Below are 14,915 nucleotides of genomic sequence, written 5' to 3'. Positions count from 1 at the left end.
CTTCTTATTCCTGGACTTTTTTCATGGAACAGATCATACCGGGTTGAGTTCATGGTCACCTGACATCATTCAATGTCGACCTCCTTGGTTTCAGGAAATAGGTTGGAAAAAGGAAAACAAGGAGATGGGTTGGGGTCCATTGTTGTTGTTGGGTCAGATGAGTTAGTCAAACCCTCGGGCTGAACGAATTCTTCTGCTGTTACCCGTGTGTAACTGGGTCTGAGCCCATCGCTCCTGAGTGGCACAGCTTTGGGAGGAGATCCTTTTTGATCAGTGGTTCCCAGAGTGTGGACTCCAGATCGGCAGTGTCAGCGTCCCCCTAGGACTTGTTAAAACAGATTAGGGACTCATCCTTTACCTGCTGAAGCTGAAGCTCGGGGGAGGGGTTCAGCTGGCTGAGACGTGACAAGTTCTCCAGGTATCCCGATGCGTAAAAGTTTGAGAATCATCATCCTAGGACTTTGCAAACCATTTTTTTTTTTTTTAATTTTTTTGTTTAACGTTTATTTATTATTGAGAGAGAGAAAGAGACACGCAGAACGTGAGCAGGGGAGGGCCAGAGAGACGGGGAGACACAGAATCCGAAGCAGGCTCCCAGCTCCGTGCTGTCAGCACAGAGCCCGATGCGGGGCTCGAACTCACAAACTGCGAGATCATGACCTGAGCCGAAGTCGGCCGCTCAACCACCTGAGCCACCCAGGCGCCCCACAAACCATTTGTGAAATAACGCTGTTACATCGGAGTCCAGATTTCTCTCCTGATGATTTTTTTCTGGAGCAGCCGTGCTTAGACTCTTCTCAGCCCTTGATTTCTCATTAAGTCTGCACTCAACCCAGTTTGCCTTTTACTGGCCTGCAGACCCGGCAGTCCCTCAGTTACAGCCTCGTTAGGGATTTACATTCCGCTCTGAGCTAAGAGCGGAAGATGCGGCTCTCTGGGCATAAAGTGCAAGGAAAATTCTCTTGCTCTCGTCTGACGCCTCAAAGAAAATTGCTCTGCTACATAATTCACCTTGCATATCTACCCGGAAGTCAGTGATTCCGTTTTACTTGTAACAACAGACCTGAAATTAAATTTTATTAACCTTACACGGGTGCGTCTTTTATATTCTGTTAATGATTACCTTTTCTGGGGAAGACAGAAGGATGGTTCTGGCATACACGTATATGAAAAAGTAGAGATTGAAAAGCCCACCGGCCGCCCCCCTCAACCTTGGGGCACTGGCCTCAGTGTCTGGATGAGTGGGGTGAATGTATTTTGAAGGGGCCGATTGGAGACAGCTTCAGTCCCACTTGAACCGTGCGTGAAAACGCTGCGTGATGTTACCGTTCAGCATTTGGCTCTTTCTGTTGTCCTGTAGATACTGTCAGACTGTCGTGCCGTATTGGTGGTCCTGGGCCCCTGGTGTGCAGATAAGGTCGCTGGGATGATGGTCCGGGAGCTGCAGAAGTACATCAAACACGAGCAGGAGGAGCTGCACAGGAAATTTCTATTGTTTACAGACACCTTCCTAAGGAAAATCCATGCACTATGTGAAGAGCACTTCTCTCCTGCCTCACTTGACCTGAAATTTGTAACTCCTAAAGTAATAAAACTGCTCGAAATCTTGCGCAAGTACAAACCGTATGAGCGGCAGCAGTTCGAGAGCGTCGAGTGGTATAACAACAGGAATCAGGATAATTACGTGTCCTGGAGTGATTCTGAGGATGATGACGAGGACGAAGAGATCGAAGAAAAAGAGAAGCCGGAGACCAATTTCCCGTCTCCGTTCACCAACATCTTATGCGGGATCATTTTTGTGGAAAGAAGATACACAGCAGTTGTCTTAAACAGGTAAATAAACGTCCAAGATTAGCGGCTCTTCCCGTAGTGGAGCGAGGCAGCTTTTGGCTCGGTGGAGGGATGCTCTGTAATCGCCCTGAGACTGGCGGAAGGCCCAGGTGGGTGGCCTCCACTCGATACCGTCACGGGTCGTGTGCGATGCTGTACCGGCATCGACGGGGGGGACGTGCGTGTGACTGTCGCGTTCCCGAAAGGCTAGGTCTGACGTGACCTGAGATTTTCTTTCTCTTGAAGGATGTCCATCGGTCGTGACCCGTTTGACACAGAGAGCGCATATGGAAAACTTCCGTGACGTTACAGTGAAACGCTTTTTGTCTCCCGTTTAGTTGTCAGATGCAGTTCAGATAGTTCACCCGTGACTGTGTGTCAGGCTTTGTGTTGAGCATTTCACACCAGGCTTTTTCCCCTTCACGTAGTTGGAGGATAAATTTTACCGGGGAATCATCGTGGTTATTTTGTTGCCGCTGCTGCTGTTAGCTTTTTCCTCCTGACAAATGTCGATTCAGGGTTGCAGATCCGCGGTGGAAAACGTTGAGAACAACTGGGTTTGCAGTTTGGCTTAGTTCATAGACTATATGTTAAAACTTTCTGACTCAGAAGAAAATAAAAATGTTGGGGAAGCATTCCGAGGATATTGGCAAAGGACGACCCTGCATCCAGACTAGGCCGTGGACGCCCGTCTCCCCCCTCTTTGGCAGAAGTCGATTCTTCCCGAACGTCGGCCCAGCCAGGGAGCGGTACTCCAGATCTGTGTCAGACGGTCTGGTAACGTGTGGTTCTTTCTGGTTTGTGTACAGATGCTGTGGTATCAAAGGGCCAGAAAGGGGCCTTATTTTGTGCTTCAGACCATCAGACGACGATCTGTTTCTCTCTGAGATCCATTAACTGGCCAGAGCTGATCTCTAAGAGCCAGTTCTGCAAGTAGTGATCTCTGAGGAGAAATTCGGCTTTGGTTCCTGTGGTAATTTGGGGTTTCCCCCCCCCCCCCCCCCGAACTGCTTCTCACTGTTTTGGGGCTTTGAAAACTTACTTGAGTAATGAGAAATTGGACTCTGGGGTAGTCATCTGGCGGTTTTTAGTCTGGTAATTTTCATAGTCATTGGGCCTGATCCTTATGATGAATACAAAGTAAAATAATGTCAGGTAGTGAATTACATTGGAATCCGAAGTTTAAGGTTGGAAAGGGACTCATTGACTATCTAATCCAGCCTACTTATTTTTATAAAAAAGAAGGGGCCTCAGGAGGAAAAGTGATTGGCTCTGAGTGAAATTGCTAGGCAGTGGCAGAGACAGTTCTAGAATCCTGATATCCTCCCTCCTAAGTTTCCAGTTCCTTCTACAATCATGATGCCCTTGGGCATCACAGAACACTAAAAACCAGCGCTTTATAGTGGGCAGACCATCCGGGACGCAGACCAGGGAGCCATGACCGTCAGGATTGTTTCTTAGAATGGGGGAGAGGCATTTCAAGGGTCAGCTCCAAGCTTCATTATAGCCCTGCCCCCAGACAGGATGGTTTAAGAATTAAATACACTTTAGGGGACTTGGAAGAAATGGGCTACATTTTCTTCTTCTCCCTCTTCTCTACGTGAATTCTTAAATGTAGAGCTGTGCCAGTTTTCACTGCAGGAATACTAGCCTGAAACCGTGTATCAAAAACCGATCAGTTATTTCCTGTTGACTTTGAGGATCAGATTAATTGTGATCAGCTTTCATGAAAAGTGCCTGGAATTTAGTGTTGGATGATGAATCAAGAGCGGTTTGAGAGTCAACTTTATGGGCAGCTAATGAAATATACAATAGAGGTCTTGTTCCAGTAAGCTTTTTAATAAGCTTAGAAAAACTTCCTGAAATCCACATTCTTTCCTTCCATCAGTTTAATGGGAGGAAAACCCTTCCTCAGTGAATAGTTTCATGGGAGTCTAAGCTATTGTGATACATGGGCAGTTTTGTCCTCTCCTAATTAAAAAAAATGAATCATAGCTACTTCTGTGTGTAATGTAGCCACGTGTATAGTCTTAGGATTACACTTTTCCTTTTGCCTTACGTATGGGCTTTATGGTTTATAACTTACCTTTAATTTTGTTTTGTTTTTTTAGTTTCTTTTTTGAGACAGGGAGTGAGAGCAAGGGAGGGGCAGAAAGAGAGGGAGAGAGAGAATCCCAGGCAGGCTCCGCACTGTCAGCACAGAACCCAGTGCAGAGCTTGAACCCATGAACTGCGAGATCATGACCTGAGCCGAAACCAAGAGTCGGACGCTTACCTGACTGAGCCACCCAGATACCTTGGTTTCTAACTTACCTTTTAGATATATATTTAAAAATTTTTTCTTCTAACGTTTATTTTTGAGAGAGAGAGATACAGTGTGAGTGGGGGGGGGGGGGCAGAGAGAGAGGGAGACGCAGAATCCGAAGCAGGCTCCAGGCTCCGAGCTGTCAGCACAGGGCCCGACGTGGGGCTCGAACTCACAGACCACGAGATCATGACCTGAGCCGGTTGGACGCTCAACCGACCGAGCCACCCAGGAGACCCGCTTTTAGATCTATTTTTAAATTTTCCAACACTCCCATGAGAAAGGAAGGTGCATGTATTAACTGTATCATAGATGAGGAAGTGAAGACTCCGTTTGTGATCCTCCCAAAATAAGGCAGATGTGGCCCTTTTCACTGTGTCATTTATTAGTCTTGTATGACAATCGAATCTGACATGCCTGGGTTTACATCCTCTCTCTACTCCTCTCCCTCTGTCTCCCTAGTAACTTAAATGTTTACAGAAAAGTTGTAAAGAGATTACAGAACTCCCTTGTCCCCCTTAGTTGGCTTCCCCCATCCATTGTTAACATCTTACATTATCGTGTACATTTGGCCCAACCAAGAAACTAACATTGGTGCGTTACTGTTAACCAAACTTCAGACTTCAGTTTCATTTACCAGTTTTCCCATTAGTGTCATCGTCTTAATCCCAGGTACCATGTTGCATCTAGTTGTGTGTCCCTGATCTCCACTGGTCTCTTGTATTTTCTCTTTTTCCGTGGTTCTGATGACCTTGACAGTCTTGAGGAGTACTGGCCAGGTAGTTTGTAGACTAGCTCTCAGTTTGAATTTGTCTGATGTTTTTCTCAGGATTAAAATAGGGATTTAGGATATGGAAGAATACTGTAGAGATGAAGTGCCCTTCTCATCACATCGCATCAGGGGGACTCATGGTTATCGACGTGAGACATCACCAGTGACATGAAACCTCGTCACATGGTTATGGTAGTGTTTGCCAGGTTTCTCCTGGAAGGTGTTCTTTTTCTCCTTACTTTATTCTGTGGAAGCAAATCACTAAGCCAATTCATTTATTATTGGAATTCTTCTGTGAGGAAAACTTCTTCTCTCTTGATCCTATTTATTATTTATATTCATTGACTTAGGTTCTTTTCTCACTGTGGACTCATGTTTATTTTTTTAAATATTTTCTTTTAACATTTATTCATTTTTGAGAGATAGTGCACGAGCAGGGGAGGGACAGAGCGAGAGGGAGAAGCAGAACCCGAAGCAGGCTCCAGGCTCCAAGCCGTCAGCACAGCCCAACACGGGGCTCGAACCCACAAACCCACGCGCGATCATGACCCAAGCCCAAGTCGGACGCTCAACGGACTGAGCCACCCAGGCGCCCCTCACGTTTGTGCGTTTCGCACTTCAGGCTTTAACCTGACGTTAGGTCATTTACCTTGTTGCTCTCGTTGTTCCGCTCTGAGCCGTTGGGGCTCCTTGAGGTCAGCTCCTGTGTCCCTTCAACATGCCCTCATCCTTTCTGTTGTTGATCAGCCATTTCGTCAACGAGCCCCGGTTCCTTTTATTTCTACTCACTTTTTTAGATGTGTATTTTGTGGAAGCTATTTAACTTTTACAAAAAGTGTTTGTAAAACACTCTCACTGAGAGAGAGAGAGAGAGAACATGCGTGGGGGGAGGGGCAGAGAGAGAGTGGGAGAGAGAATCCCAAGCAGAATTCCACACTGATAGTGCGAAGCCTCACGTGGGGCTCGGACCCACGAACTGTGAGGCCATGACCTGAGCTGAAATCAAGGGTTGGACGCTCAACTGACTGAGCCACCCGAGCAACCCGAAAGTTATTTAACTCTTTAAAGCCTCAGCATCTTCATTTGTAAGATAGAAATTACTTCTCTGTCTCTTAATGTATGTAAAAATGGCTGTTTTATCACCTGATACAGTAGGTGCTGTTTTCTCACGTGCTCTACGCACACGTTTGGGGGCGCGTATAGTGTCTGTATACTAGAACTATCGGTGATGGTTCTTTTGGTGGAATCACAGAGGAATTACATTTGATTTGTTCATGTTGTTAAAAAAATGTAAGGCGTAAGGAGACTATTAAAAGCTATTGTTCACATATTTTAGTACTTGGCAGACATTTCAAATGATGTGTTTGTTTCTTTGAATTTTTTTCCCCATACGGTTGTCTGCACAAATTTGCAAGCTTAGTGAAATCACAGTTCTACTGGTTTTCTGAATCTAGCGCACATATTTCCTATTTCTGACCATGCTGCTTCATTTTTTGTTTTTTTTTTTTTTTTAACATCTATTATTTTATCTTGAGAGAGAGAGTGAGAGACAATATCCCAAGCAAGCTCTGCACTGTCAGCACAGAGCCTGACGCGGGGCTCCATCTCACGACTGAGATCAGGACCCGAGCCAAAATCCAGAGTCAGCCACCCGGCCCACGGAGCCACCCAGGCGCCCCTGCCCATGCTGTTTCTGATGTAACTGGGAGGCGATGCGTGTAACACAATGCATTGTGTGGGCTGGTGCCAACTGAGTGAGCTAGGTACAGAGATTGAGGGCAAACATCTAAAAACTCTCAGTTTTGACAGTGATGTCTGCTGCATATAAGACCATTGGCTCTTGAATATTTGTTTCATTTTCTCAGTAAATTTTCATGGAAGTTGACAAAAAATACTGCTCTCTGATGGATTTGATACTAGAAAAAAATAAATAACTCGTTCTTAGCCACAGATAGTTTGAGAAGCTCTGTGCACTAGAGAGCAGCAGGGCTTATTGAACCGCTTGCTTGTGCGACAGCTGACAGAAACTCAGTGTGAAACTCAAAAGAAACAAGTAAGACTTCGTGGCCTCTGTTCATGGTACAGCGAAGTCTCTCAGCAGTTTGCGTAACTCACTTGTGAGCTCCCCGACCATCCTCGTTTCTCTGGAAGCCTATAGCTTTGCCTGCGGAGTGTGATTAGGCATCCCCTCATTTATCTGATAAAGTTTCCTCTCTAAACACCATCATCATAAGTATATAGCATTTAATTACTGCTTACAAGAGATTGGGTTTGTTAACGTGCATATTGTCTCTTCTGTCCTCTGCAGTATTGATGTGAGTTTCAGTAGGAGAAATACGTTTACTCTTAGTGCCTTCTGCTTCTCAGCTCGTTGAAATCTGCTAACGTGATCATTTTGGCAAAGTAAAACACATCCTTTGCCTGACTGAGTTAATTATTTTGCCTACTGCCTGACATGAAGTGCATTTTTTAACCTCTTGATGCTTATTTGCATACACGATCCTTTGGAAGTACCTATTTCTACGATAATAAATTTTGTATTTCAGGCATGCGATTTCTTGGCCTGTAACGCTTCTGTTACTGACATTGTAAGCTTATTATAATAACTAAACAAAGCTTGGAACATATTAAGGAGGTTTCTGATTCTGAACATTTTAAGTATTTGAATGTAGAACAGACGTGTAAACTAACCTAGACATGCATGTGTTTGGCTGATTTGGAGGCAGGGAGATATTCTAGATGGCCACTCAAGGTTTCTTCCAGCTCTTTGATATTAGTCTGTTTCATGTATTTAAAAAAAAAAAAAGAATGGTTTGACTTAAAAATGCAATTTTCTATTAGGAATTTATACTATGCGTATGACTTCAGAAGAACCATCTGGAATCACTTACGTCAGGTGTGGAACCATTTATCCCGTGTGCTGAGTTTTTGAATGTGGATATTTCCAAAATAGCTGTAATGGCAACACTAACTGTTAACCTCTGTCCCCGAGTAACGTGACCCCCCTCCTGTAGCTTTCTTCCATCTCTCAACCAGAAGGCCCGCTTTAGGTTACTGGCGTTCTGGATTAATACAGAGCAACAGGCAGGAGGAGGGACGAGTTGGGGAGCCTGTCTTCCGTGACAGGATGGGATGGTGACTCTGGCACCGACTGCCGTGCCGAAGTCTGGCGTGTTCTGTTGTGCAGAACTGGGGTGGGGGGGGGGTGTCAGCGGCCTGGGGGCAGGAAAGTGTTGGGCCTGGAGGCGCGCCTCAGCAGACAGGCGTCCGTTGCCCTGGAGCTCTGCTTCCAGTGATACAGGGCGTTGTGGTGAGATTAAAATAACCATGCTGTTTCGCACACAGCAGGAGCTCTCTTAGTGCATGTAGCCGGAGAATGAGGTTTCCCTCGCCTCCGCCTCTGAATCCCCTCTTGGCCTCAGGGTGTTGGTACGCATTCTGCATAAGTTTGGCCATAGAGACAGGGGCTTGACTGCAGCCGCAAGTTTGTGTGTGTGTGTGTGTGTGTGTGTGTGTGTGTGTGTGTGTGTGTGTGTGTGTGGAGAAGAACATTGAGCTTTCAGAGAACTGTGTGCGGCTTTTTCATGATAGGTCCTGGCCTGAGGCCAAGACGTTTGAGGATTCCATGTTTCTCCCTGCCTTGCTCTGTCCCCTACTGGGCTACATTCCTAGTAAGTCCTCACTGCCAAATTAGAAAGTTGGACGTACTGTGGCCATTTTGTTCGGCAGGCTAAATCAGCCCTGTATTTGGCGTTACAAGTGAGTGTTTGGTCCACAGATCGACGCGGTGAAGAGTGGCAGTGATTTCTGTTTAAGCTAGTTGAAAACAAAACGTAACAAAACAAAACAAAAAACAAAAACCACCGAGACCCGTTGTGTTAGGTATGTTGGCAAAAAATACACGTAATTTCCATTTTAAGGGAGACCTCACAAACAAAAAAGTTTAAATTTTTTTTTTCTCCCTCAGCAATGCTTAACTTCCAAATGTATGTAATTTTCTTAGATTGATAAAGGAAGCTGGCAAACAAGATCCAGAGCTGGCTTACATCAGCAGCAATTTTATAACTGGACATGGCATTGGAAAGAATCAGCCTCGTAACAAACAGATGGAAGCAGAATTCAGAAAACAGGAAGAGGTAACTTAAGTTGAAATAATTGTACAGTAACAATTGTCAGAATATATGTGTATACATATATATACATACATATGTATATATATGTACACACACACACACACACACACACACACACGAACTCTGCTCCTAGGAGCTCTCTTTCTTCATAGTTGCTTGGCGGCATTTTCGGTCGCATAGAATACTTGCTCATAGATAGACTAGCCGTCTCCTATGAGGTAGCTGTTTGGTGATTCATATGTTCAGAATTAGAATAGCCGTCTAGGAAATCAATTTGGTCTTAATTACCATCAACCATTTCATTTTCCTTTATTGGACTGATGGCATTTCCTAGAAAAACAAAGCATGTGTAACCGTAACTCCTGTTGACTGCATATGACTGAGCTACAAAATGAATTTGTTCTCCTATAAAGTGTTTTGTTTTCTGTTTAAAGTTCTGCCTTGAATACTTCACAAATAACGCTATATTTTAAAGATTTGGGCTTAAAGTTTTTCATACATTCTAAGATTTTAATATAGGAGACAGCATTGTAAAGATGGGAAACCTAATATAGTGCTCTGGCTGGCAAACAAAAAGTTTTTATTTGAAGTTTGTTATTTAACTTCAAGGTAGACTAATTCACGTTGGCGTTCATTTTCTATGTCGTAGCTATTTGATAATATTCCAAGTTTGGAGAGTCTAACAGCCAGTATGATAGATCTGTTTAAAAGGCAGCTTACTTTATAATTTAACTTCTCCTAGATTGGGAAATGGTGTTATTTTAAATCTAACATAAAAAATTTTTCACTTACCTTTTTTAATGAGTAGTTCTGATTCCTTAAATCGAAAATGTCCCAAGATGCCAGAAAGTAAGTAATGCCTTACTTGTAATTTTGAATTACAAGTGTTTTAGGGATCCTAGTGAAAGAGTCTTGACATCCTTGGGAGGCTGTTGGCACAGTGTCACGGCCGGAAGATACCCTATGTGAGGTCAGAGTATCAGCAGGACTCCAGAAGCGGATTCGTTTGGTCACTGTTGGCTGCATTCTGTGGTGGCCATTGAAGAAGCCAGCCTCTCCGCCCGGAAGGTTTTCTGTGGCTCGTGCATACTTGTGTACAGCAGAAGGGCACTTTGATTTTTCAAGTCGTGCTCAGCTGAAAATAAACCAGAGTCTCTCTGCACACGTGCTCATGCGTCTTGTTGTTTGTGTGCTGCTGTCGTCTTTAGCCTGGACTTGAAGATCGAGTGCGCCTAGAGTACGTGTCAGAAATGGCAGTTTTCACTTACTGGTACTGCACCGTTCCTTTGGAAATTTCTTAGAATTGCTTCTCTTGGTGGACTCTTTTCAGGTACTTAGGAAATTTCGAGCACATGAGACCAACCTGCTTATTGCGACAAGCATTGTGGAAGAGGGTGTTGACATACCAAAATGCAACTTGGTGGTTCGTTTTGATTTACCCACAGAGTATCGATCCTATGTTCAATCTAAGGGACGAGCAAGGGCACCGATCTCTAATTACATAATGTTAGCAGATACAGACAAAATAAAAAGTTTTGAAGAAGACCTTAAAACATACAAAGCTATTGAAAAGGTAAGTTCCGAGAGTCAGTAGGGTGTCTTTAAGTTTTTTTTTTTATGTGCAAAGAAATGGGTAGAAGCAGTTTTACCTGCAGAGCGTAGTCTCAGCAAGGGTGTGCAGTGTGTACATTGTGAGAAAAGTCAAGCAACCACAGAGCCAGCACTATTTTACGAACTGTTTGAGAGCCCACAGTGAAAATGGTCCTGTGGATTGTGGGGGGAAAATGCCTGGAAAGTGTGTCCTGTTGGTGCGGGCGCTGCAGTCCCAGTTGAGGGGCTGAGTTGCGGAGCCGTCACAGGGTGATGACACAGCCCCTGTGCGTGCGTGCGTGCGTGCGTGCGTGCGTGTGTGTGTGTAGATACGGTACCGTGCAAACCTTGTGCACGCGCGGTGAGTGTCTCCGCGGTTGGAGCTGGGGCGGGGGGAGTGCTCCGGGAGGGAGTTTCCGCATCAGGTGACTTTGGAATTCTGAAGCATGTTTAGGAGAGAGCGCTGTTGCACGTCAAGAGAGCTTTTTCCGTAGGTGCAGAGGCAGACAACTGACATAGGGCAACACGGCATTTGTTCTCCTCGTAAAGTCTGTTTTTACAACGTCCAGATCTTGAGAAACAAGTGTTCCAAGTCCGTTGATGCGGGTGAGACTGACGTTGAACCTGTTGTGGATGATGACGATGTGTTCCCGCCATATGTGTTGAGGCCCGATGACGGTGGTCCGCGAGTCACGATCAACACGGCCATTGGACACATCAACAGGTATGATATGAAGTCACTTGCGTGGAAAACCTAGGAGTGTTACAAGGTTTAAGTCTAAACCTGTGAGTATTGTAGTGTTTACCTGTTGGCAGATGATCACCAGTCTTTGCATTTGTGGCTTGTAATATTTTGGTGAGAGAAAGAAAAGAAGTTGCTTTTTTCCACTCATGCTCATTTTTGGTCAGAAGGTAAAAACTGTATTGCACGGTAATAAATGTTTAGGTTTTGTTGGAAGGCTGACTTAATGAAGACATCACTTTTTTTTTAAGTTTATTTATTTATTTTGAGAGCAAGAGAAAGCACAAGTTGGAGAGGGGCAGAGAGAGATGAGAGAGAGAGAATCCCAAGCAGGCCCCGAACTGTCAGCGTGGGGCCTGACGCAGGGCTCGAACTCACGAACTATGAGATCACGACCTGAGCTCAAGTAGGACGCTCAACTGCCTGAGCCACCCAGGTGCCCCAAGGGATGTTTCTTTTAATTAGATTTAATTTAATTTTACCTTGCTCACTGAATTTTTTTTTTTTTATCCTGAAAAATCTCGTGCCATGAACGTTGAGGGATGTTGAATTTTCCCTTAGCTGCGATATTACAAGATGATGTTACATTAACTTGTATTTCTGATCATGGGCTAATTTACTTCGTCCAGAATTGGTAATAACCTTTCCAAGAACTAAGAAAAGCAGCTACATGCCTAGATTATGTATCAGGATAAGTTTCTGTGCGGAGGCAAAATAAAGCAGCAACCGACGTAAGATTTTTTTTTTTTAACTCTTTAATTTGAAACCATTTCACACTTTAAAATGTTGCAAGGATACTGCAGAGAACTCTCATACGCCCCCCACCCAGAGAGACCCGTTCAGGTTTCGCGAGAATGTTTTTGGTAGGGAGAGGATCCAATCCAGGATCAGGAGTTGTGTGTGTTTTTCTCATCTCTCCAGTCTCCTTCAGCCTGGAGTTATTCTTCAGTTTCCTTGACTTTAATGACCTTGAAACGTTTGAAGCTTATAGGCCAGCCATTTTGTAGGCCGTCTCTCAGCGTGGCTTCATCTGCTCTTTCCGACGTTGAGCCCCAGGTTGTGCACTGGAGCCGGCACATCACAGAAGGGATGCTCTGTTCCCATCCCGTCCCGCCGGGCGCACTCAGTGTCGATTTGCGCTCTTACTGGTGGTGGTGGCTCCTGATCACTTCCAGAAGGTCTGCAGCTTCCTCTGTCGTAAAGTTGCCTTTTCTCCCTCCATAGTGAGTGTGTAGTTCATGGGGACGTGGTTTAAGACCATGTAAAATTTATTCCTCTTCCTGGTTTCACCCATTAGTTTAAGTATCCATTGATATCGCTGGCCTGAATTGATCATTGCTGTGGCATCTGCAAAATGGTGATTTTCTGATTCCGTTGTTCTGTTTGCTGGCATTCTGCCGTGACGAAGAGCTTTCTCTTTTCCCCACTCATTTATTCTTTTTATTTATCAATGTTTTTATCTCATACAAACTGAGGGATTTCTGTTTTATTGAGTGGGTTATATTCTGCTCACTATCATTTATTATTTGTTTTGATGTTACAGTTATCTCAGATTTGGCCGTGGAAGCCCCTTCAAGCTGGTCTTTTTTACATCACCATTGTTCTTTGGTCACTTCCTTATTTTATGGCACACTAAGATGTTCTAGATTTAACTCCTCTATTTTCCTTGCCCCAGCCTAGATATTGGCTGTTTCTCCAAAAGCTTTTGGTTTTTTTTAGTGGCAGATGAGTGGTGTTTAGAAACCAAAGTCTGAGCACTAAGTGTGTTCATTGCCTCTGGAGTATTGCTACTCTCAGGCTCCTTAGTCGACAGAGCTAGAAACTGTGTGTGTGTGTGTGTGTGTGTGTGTGTGTGTGTGTGTGTATTCACATGCACATTTATAGCTGTATTTATTTGCATACCTGACTACCTTTATGTTGTTAACGTCCACTTTTACCATGACACCACAGGGTTCATTCTAGCTTTCCTCTTTTCCATCTTTGTTTCTGGCTTCTTCCATAGTGAGAGATAGGACTCCCATTGTCCTCAAAATAGTTACTTTTATGTTTAGTATCCCTGAACGTAGGCAGTCTCCTACTTCGCAGGGCTGCCGCCGTGTTTGGGTGTCCCGAATGCACGGGTCATGACCTTGCAGGGCAGCTGCTCATTCTGCTGCCCTCCTTGTGTGAGTCCTGCCCCCACCGGATTACCTTCCTGTCCCAGCCAGCGCCCTCCTTGCTCAGTCTCAGCGCCCTTGAAGCTAGCTTCCTGCTCCGTATCCCTCTCCTTGTACTGCTGTGGGGTGTGGTGGGAGGGCAGGGGCGGTCTTCTTGTTCTGATGCTTTGCGATATGTCAGTACCGGGCTGTCCTTCCGGCCTCTTCTGACGCCCTCCTTGGGCGGGGCCTGGTAGTTTGCCAGGGCACATAAGACAGTAAGGACCAAACCCTGGCGGTGTGTTCTCCTTACAGATTCCGCACAGTATTTTTCTGTGCGGTATGGTAGCCCTGGGCGTGCCTTTTTAAATTCGAGTTTTAATTTTAATCAAAATTAAATAAAATTCGAAGTGAGTTTCCTAGCTGTCCTCACCGCATTCCGAGTGCCCCGTGGCTGCTCTGTTGGACAGTGTTGACACCAACTGTCACGGCAGACGATTCTTTTGGACGGCACTGTTCCATCTTACTGAAAGTTGGAAGCAGTGAACTCACACTTCCCGTGTCAGTACCAATCCAGTAGAGGGGAAGAGGGACATAAAAACTTAAACTTTAGTATATGACTACCAAAACGGATTTTTTTCCCCTATTTCTCAGTTGTGGATTTAGCATCAGAATTTCTTTTTCTTCACAGATACTGTGCTAGATTACCAAGTGATCCGTTTACTCATCTAGCTCCTAAATGTAGAACTCGAGAGTTGCCTGATGGTACATTTTATTCAACTCTTTATCTGCCAATTAACTCACCTCTTCGAGCCTCCATTGTTGTAAGTTTAGAAAAAGAAATGATTGTGCCTTGAAAATATGTCACTAATGGATTTTTTTTTCAGCTTCTCTACACCAATGCAAGTTATAGGTAACTTAGGTTTAGATCTTTATTTTTTCTTAATTTTATTTAATGTTCATTTATTTTAGAGAGTGTGCGGGGGATGGGGGCAGAGAGAGGGAGATGGGACCTGACGTGGGCTCTGCACTGGCAGCAGAGAGCCTGACACGGGGCTCGAATCCACAGACCATGAGATCGTGACCCAAGCCAAAGTCTGATGCTTACCTGGCTGAGCCTCCCAGGCGCCCCACGTTAAATGTGTTCTCCAGGGAAGGTTTATAAGTCTCTTTTGTGGTCCACTGCACGTTCAGATCCTCAACAGACTGTATAGCTAGATGACCCCTAAAGTTTCCTCTGAGATCTTACTAGTGTCAGTGTTTCTGACCGAATCCCTCAGCTGTGGCTTAAGATACTTCCAGGAGCAGAATTTATTAAATATGTTTGGGCTTTTGTAGTTGTTTGGTTGTTCACCCGAAAATCTGCCTCTGTGTAACTGCTGTGCTTGGTCCCAGTACTGATTTCCAG

The 14,915-nt window shown here is 44.7% G+C and overlaps 1 protein-coding gene across 3 annotated transcripts in view; it reads left to right on the top strand.

Annotated features, from left to right (window-relative positions):
* The window catches only part of DICER1 (dicer 1, ribonuclease III), a 73,533-nt gene that overhangs the window by 32,017 nt on the left and 26,601 nt on the right, over positions 1-14,915 (top strand). For all 3 annotated transcript variants that reach the window (XM_030319890.1, XM_030319888.1, XM_030319889.1), the window contains 5 exons: positions 1,361-1,833; positions 8,911-9,043; positions 10,371-10,613; positions 11,200-11,354; positions 14,199-14,331. In XM_030319890.1, the coding sequence (XP_030175750.1) occupies positions 1,361-1,833; positions 8,911-9,043; positions 10,371-10,613; positions 11,200-11,354; positions 14,199-14,331 (1,137 nt within the window). The remainder of the gene's footprint in view (positions 1-1,360; positions 1,834-8,910; positions 9,044-10,370; positions 10,614-11,199; positions 11,355-14,198; positions 14,332-14,915) is intronic.

This window comes from Lynx canadensis, chromosome B3 (genome assembly GCF_007474595.2).
Source record: "Lynx canadensis isolate LIC74 chromosome B3, mLynCan4.pri.v2, whole genome shotgun sequence".
Taxonomy (NCBI): Eukaryota; Metazoa; Chordata; class Mammalia; order Carnivora; family Felidae; genus Lynx; species Lynx canadensis.
This window is presented reverse-complemented; position numbering and strand designations above follow the sequence as displayed.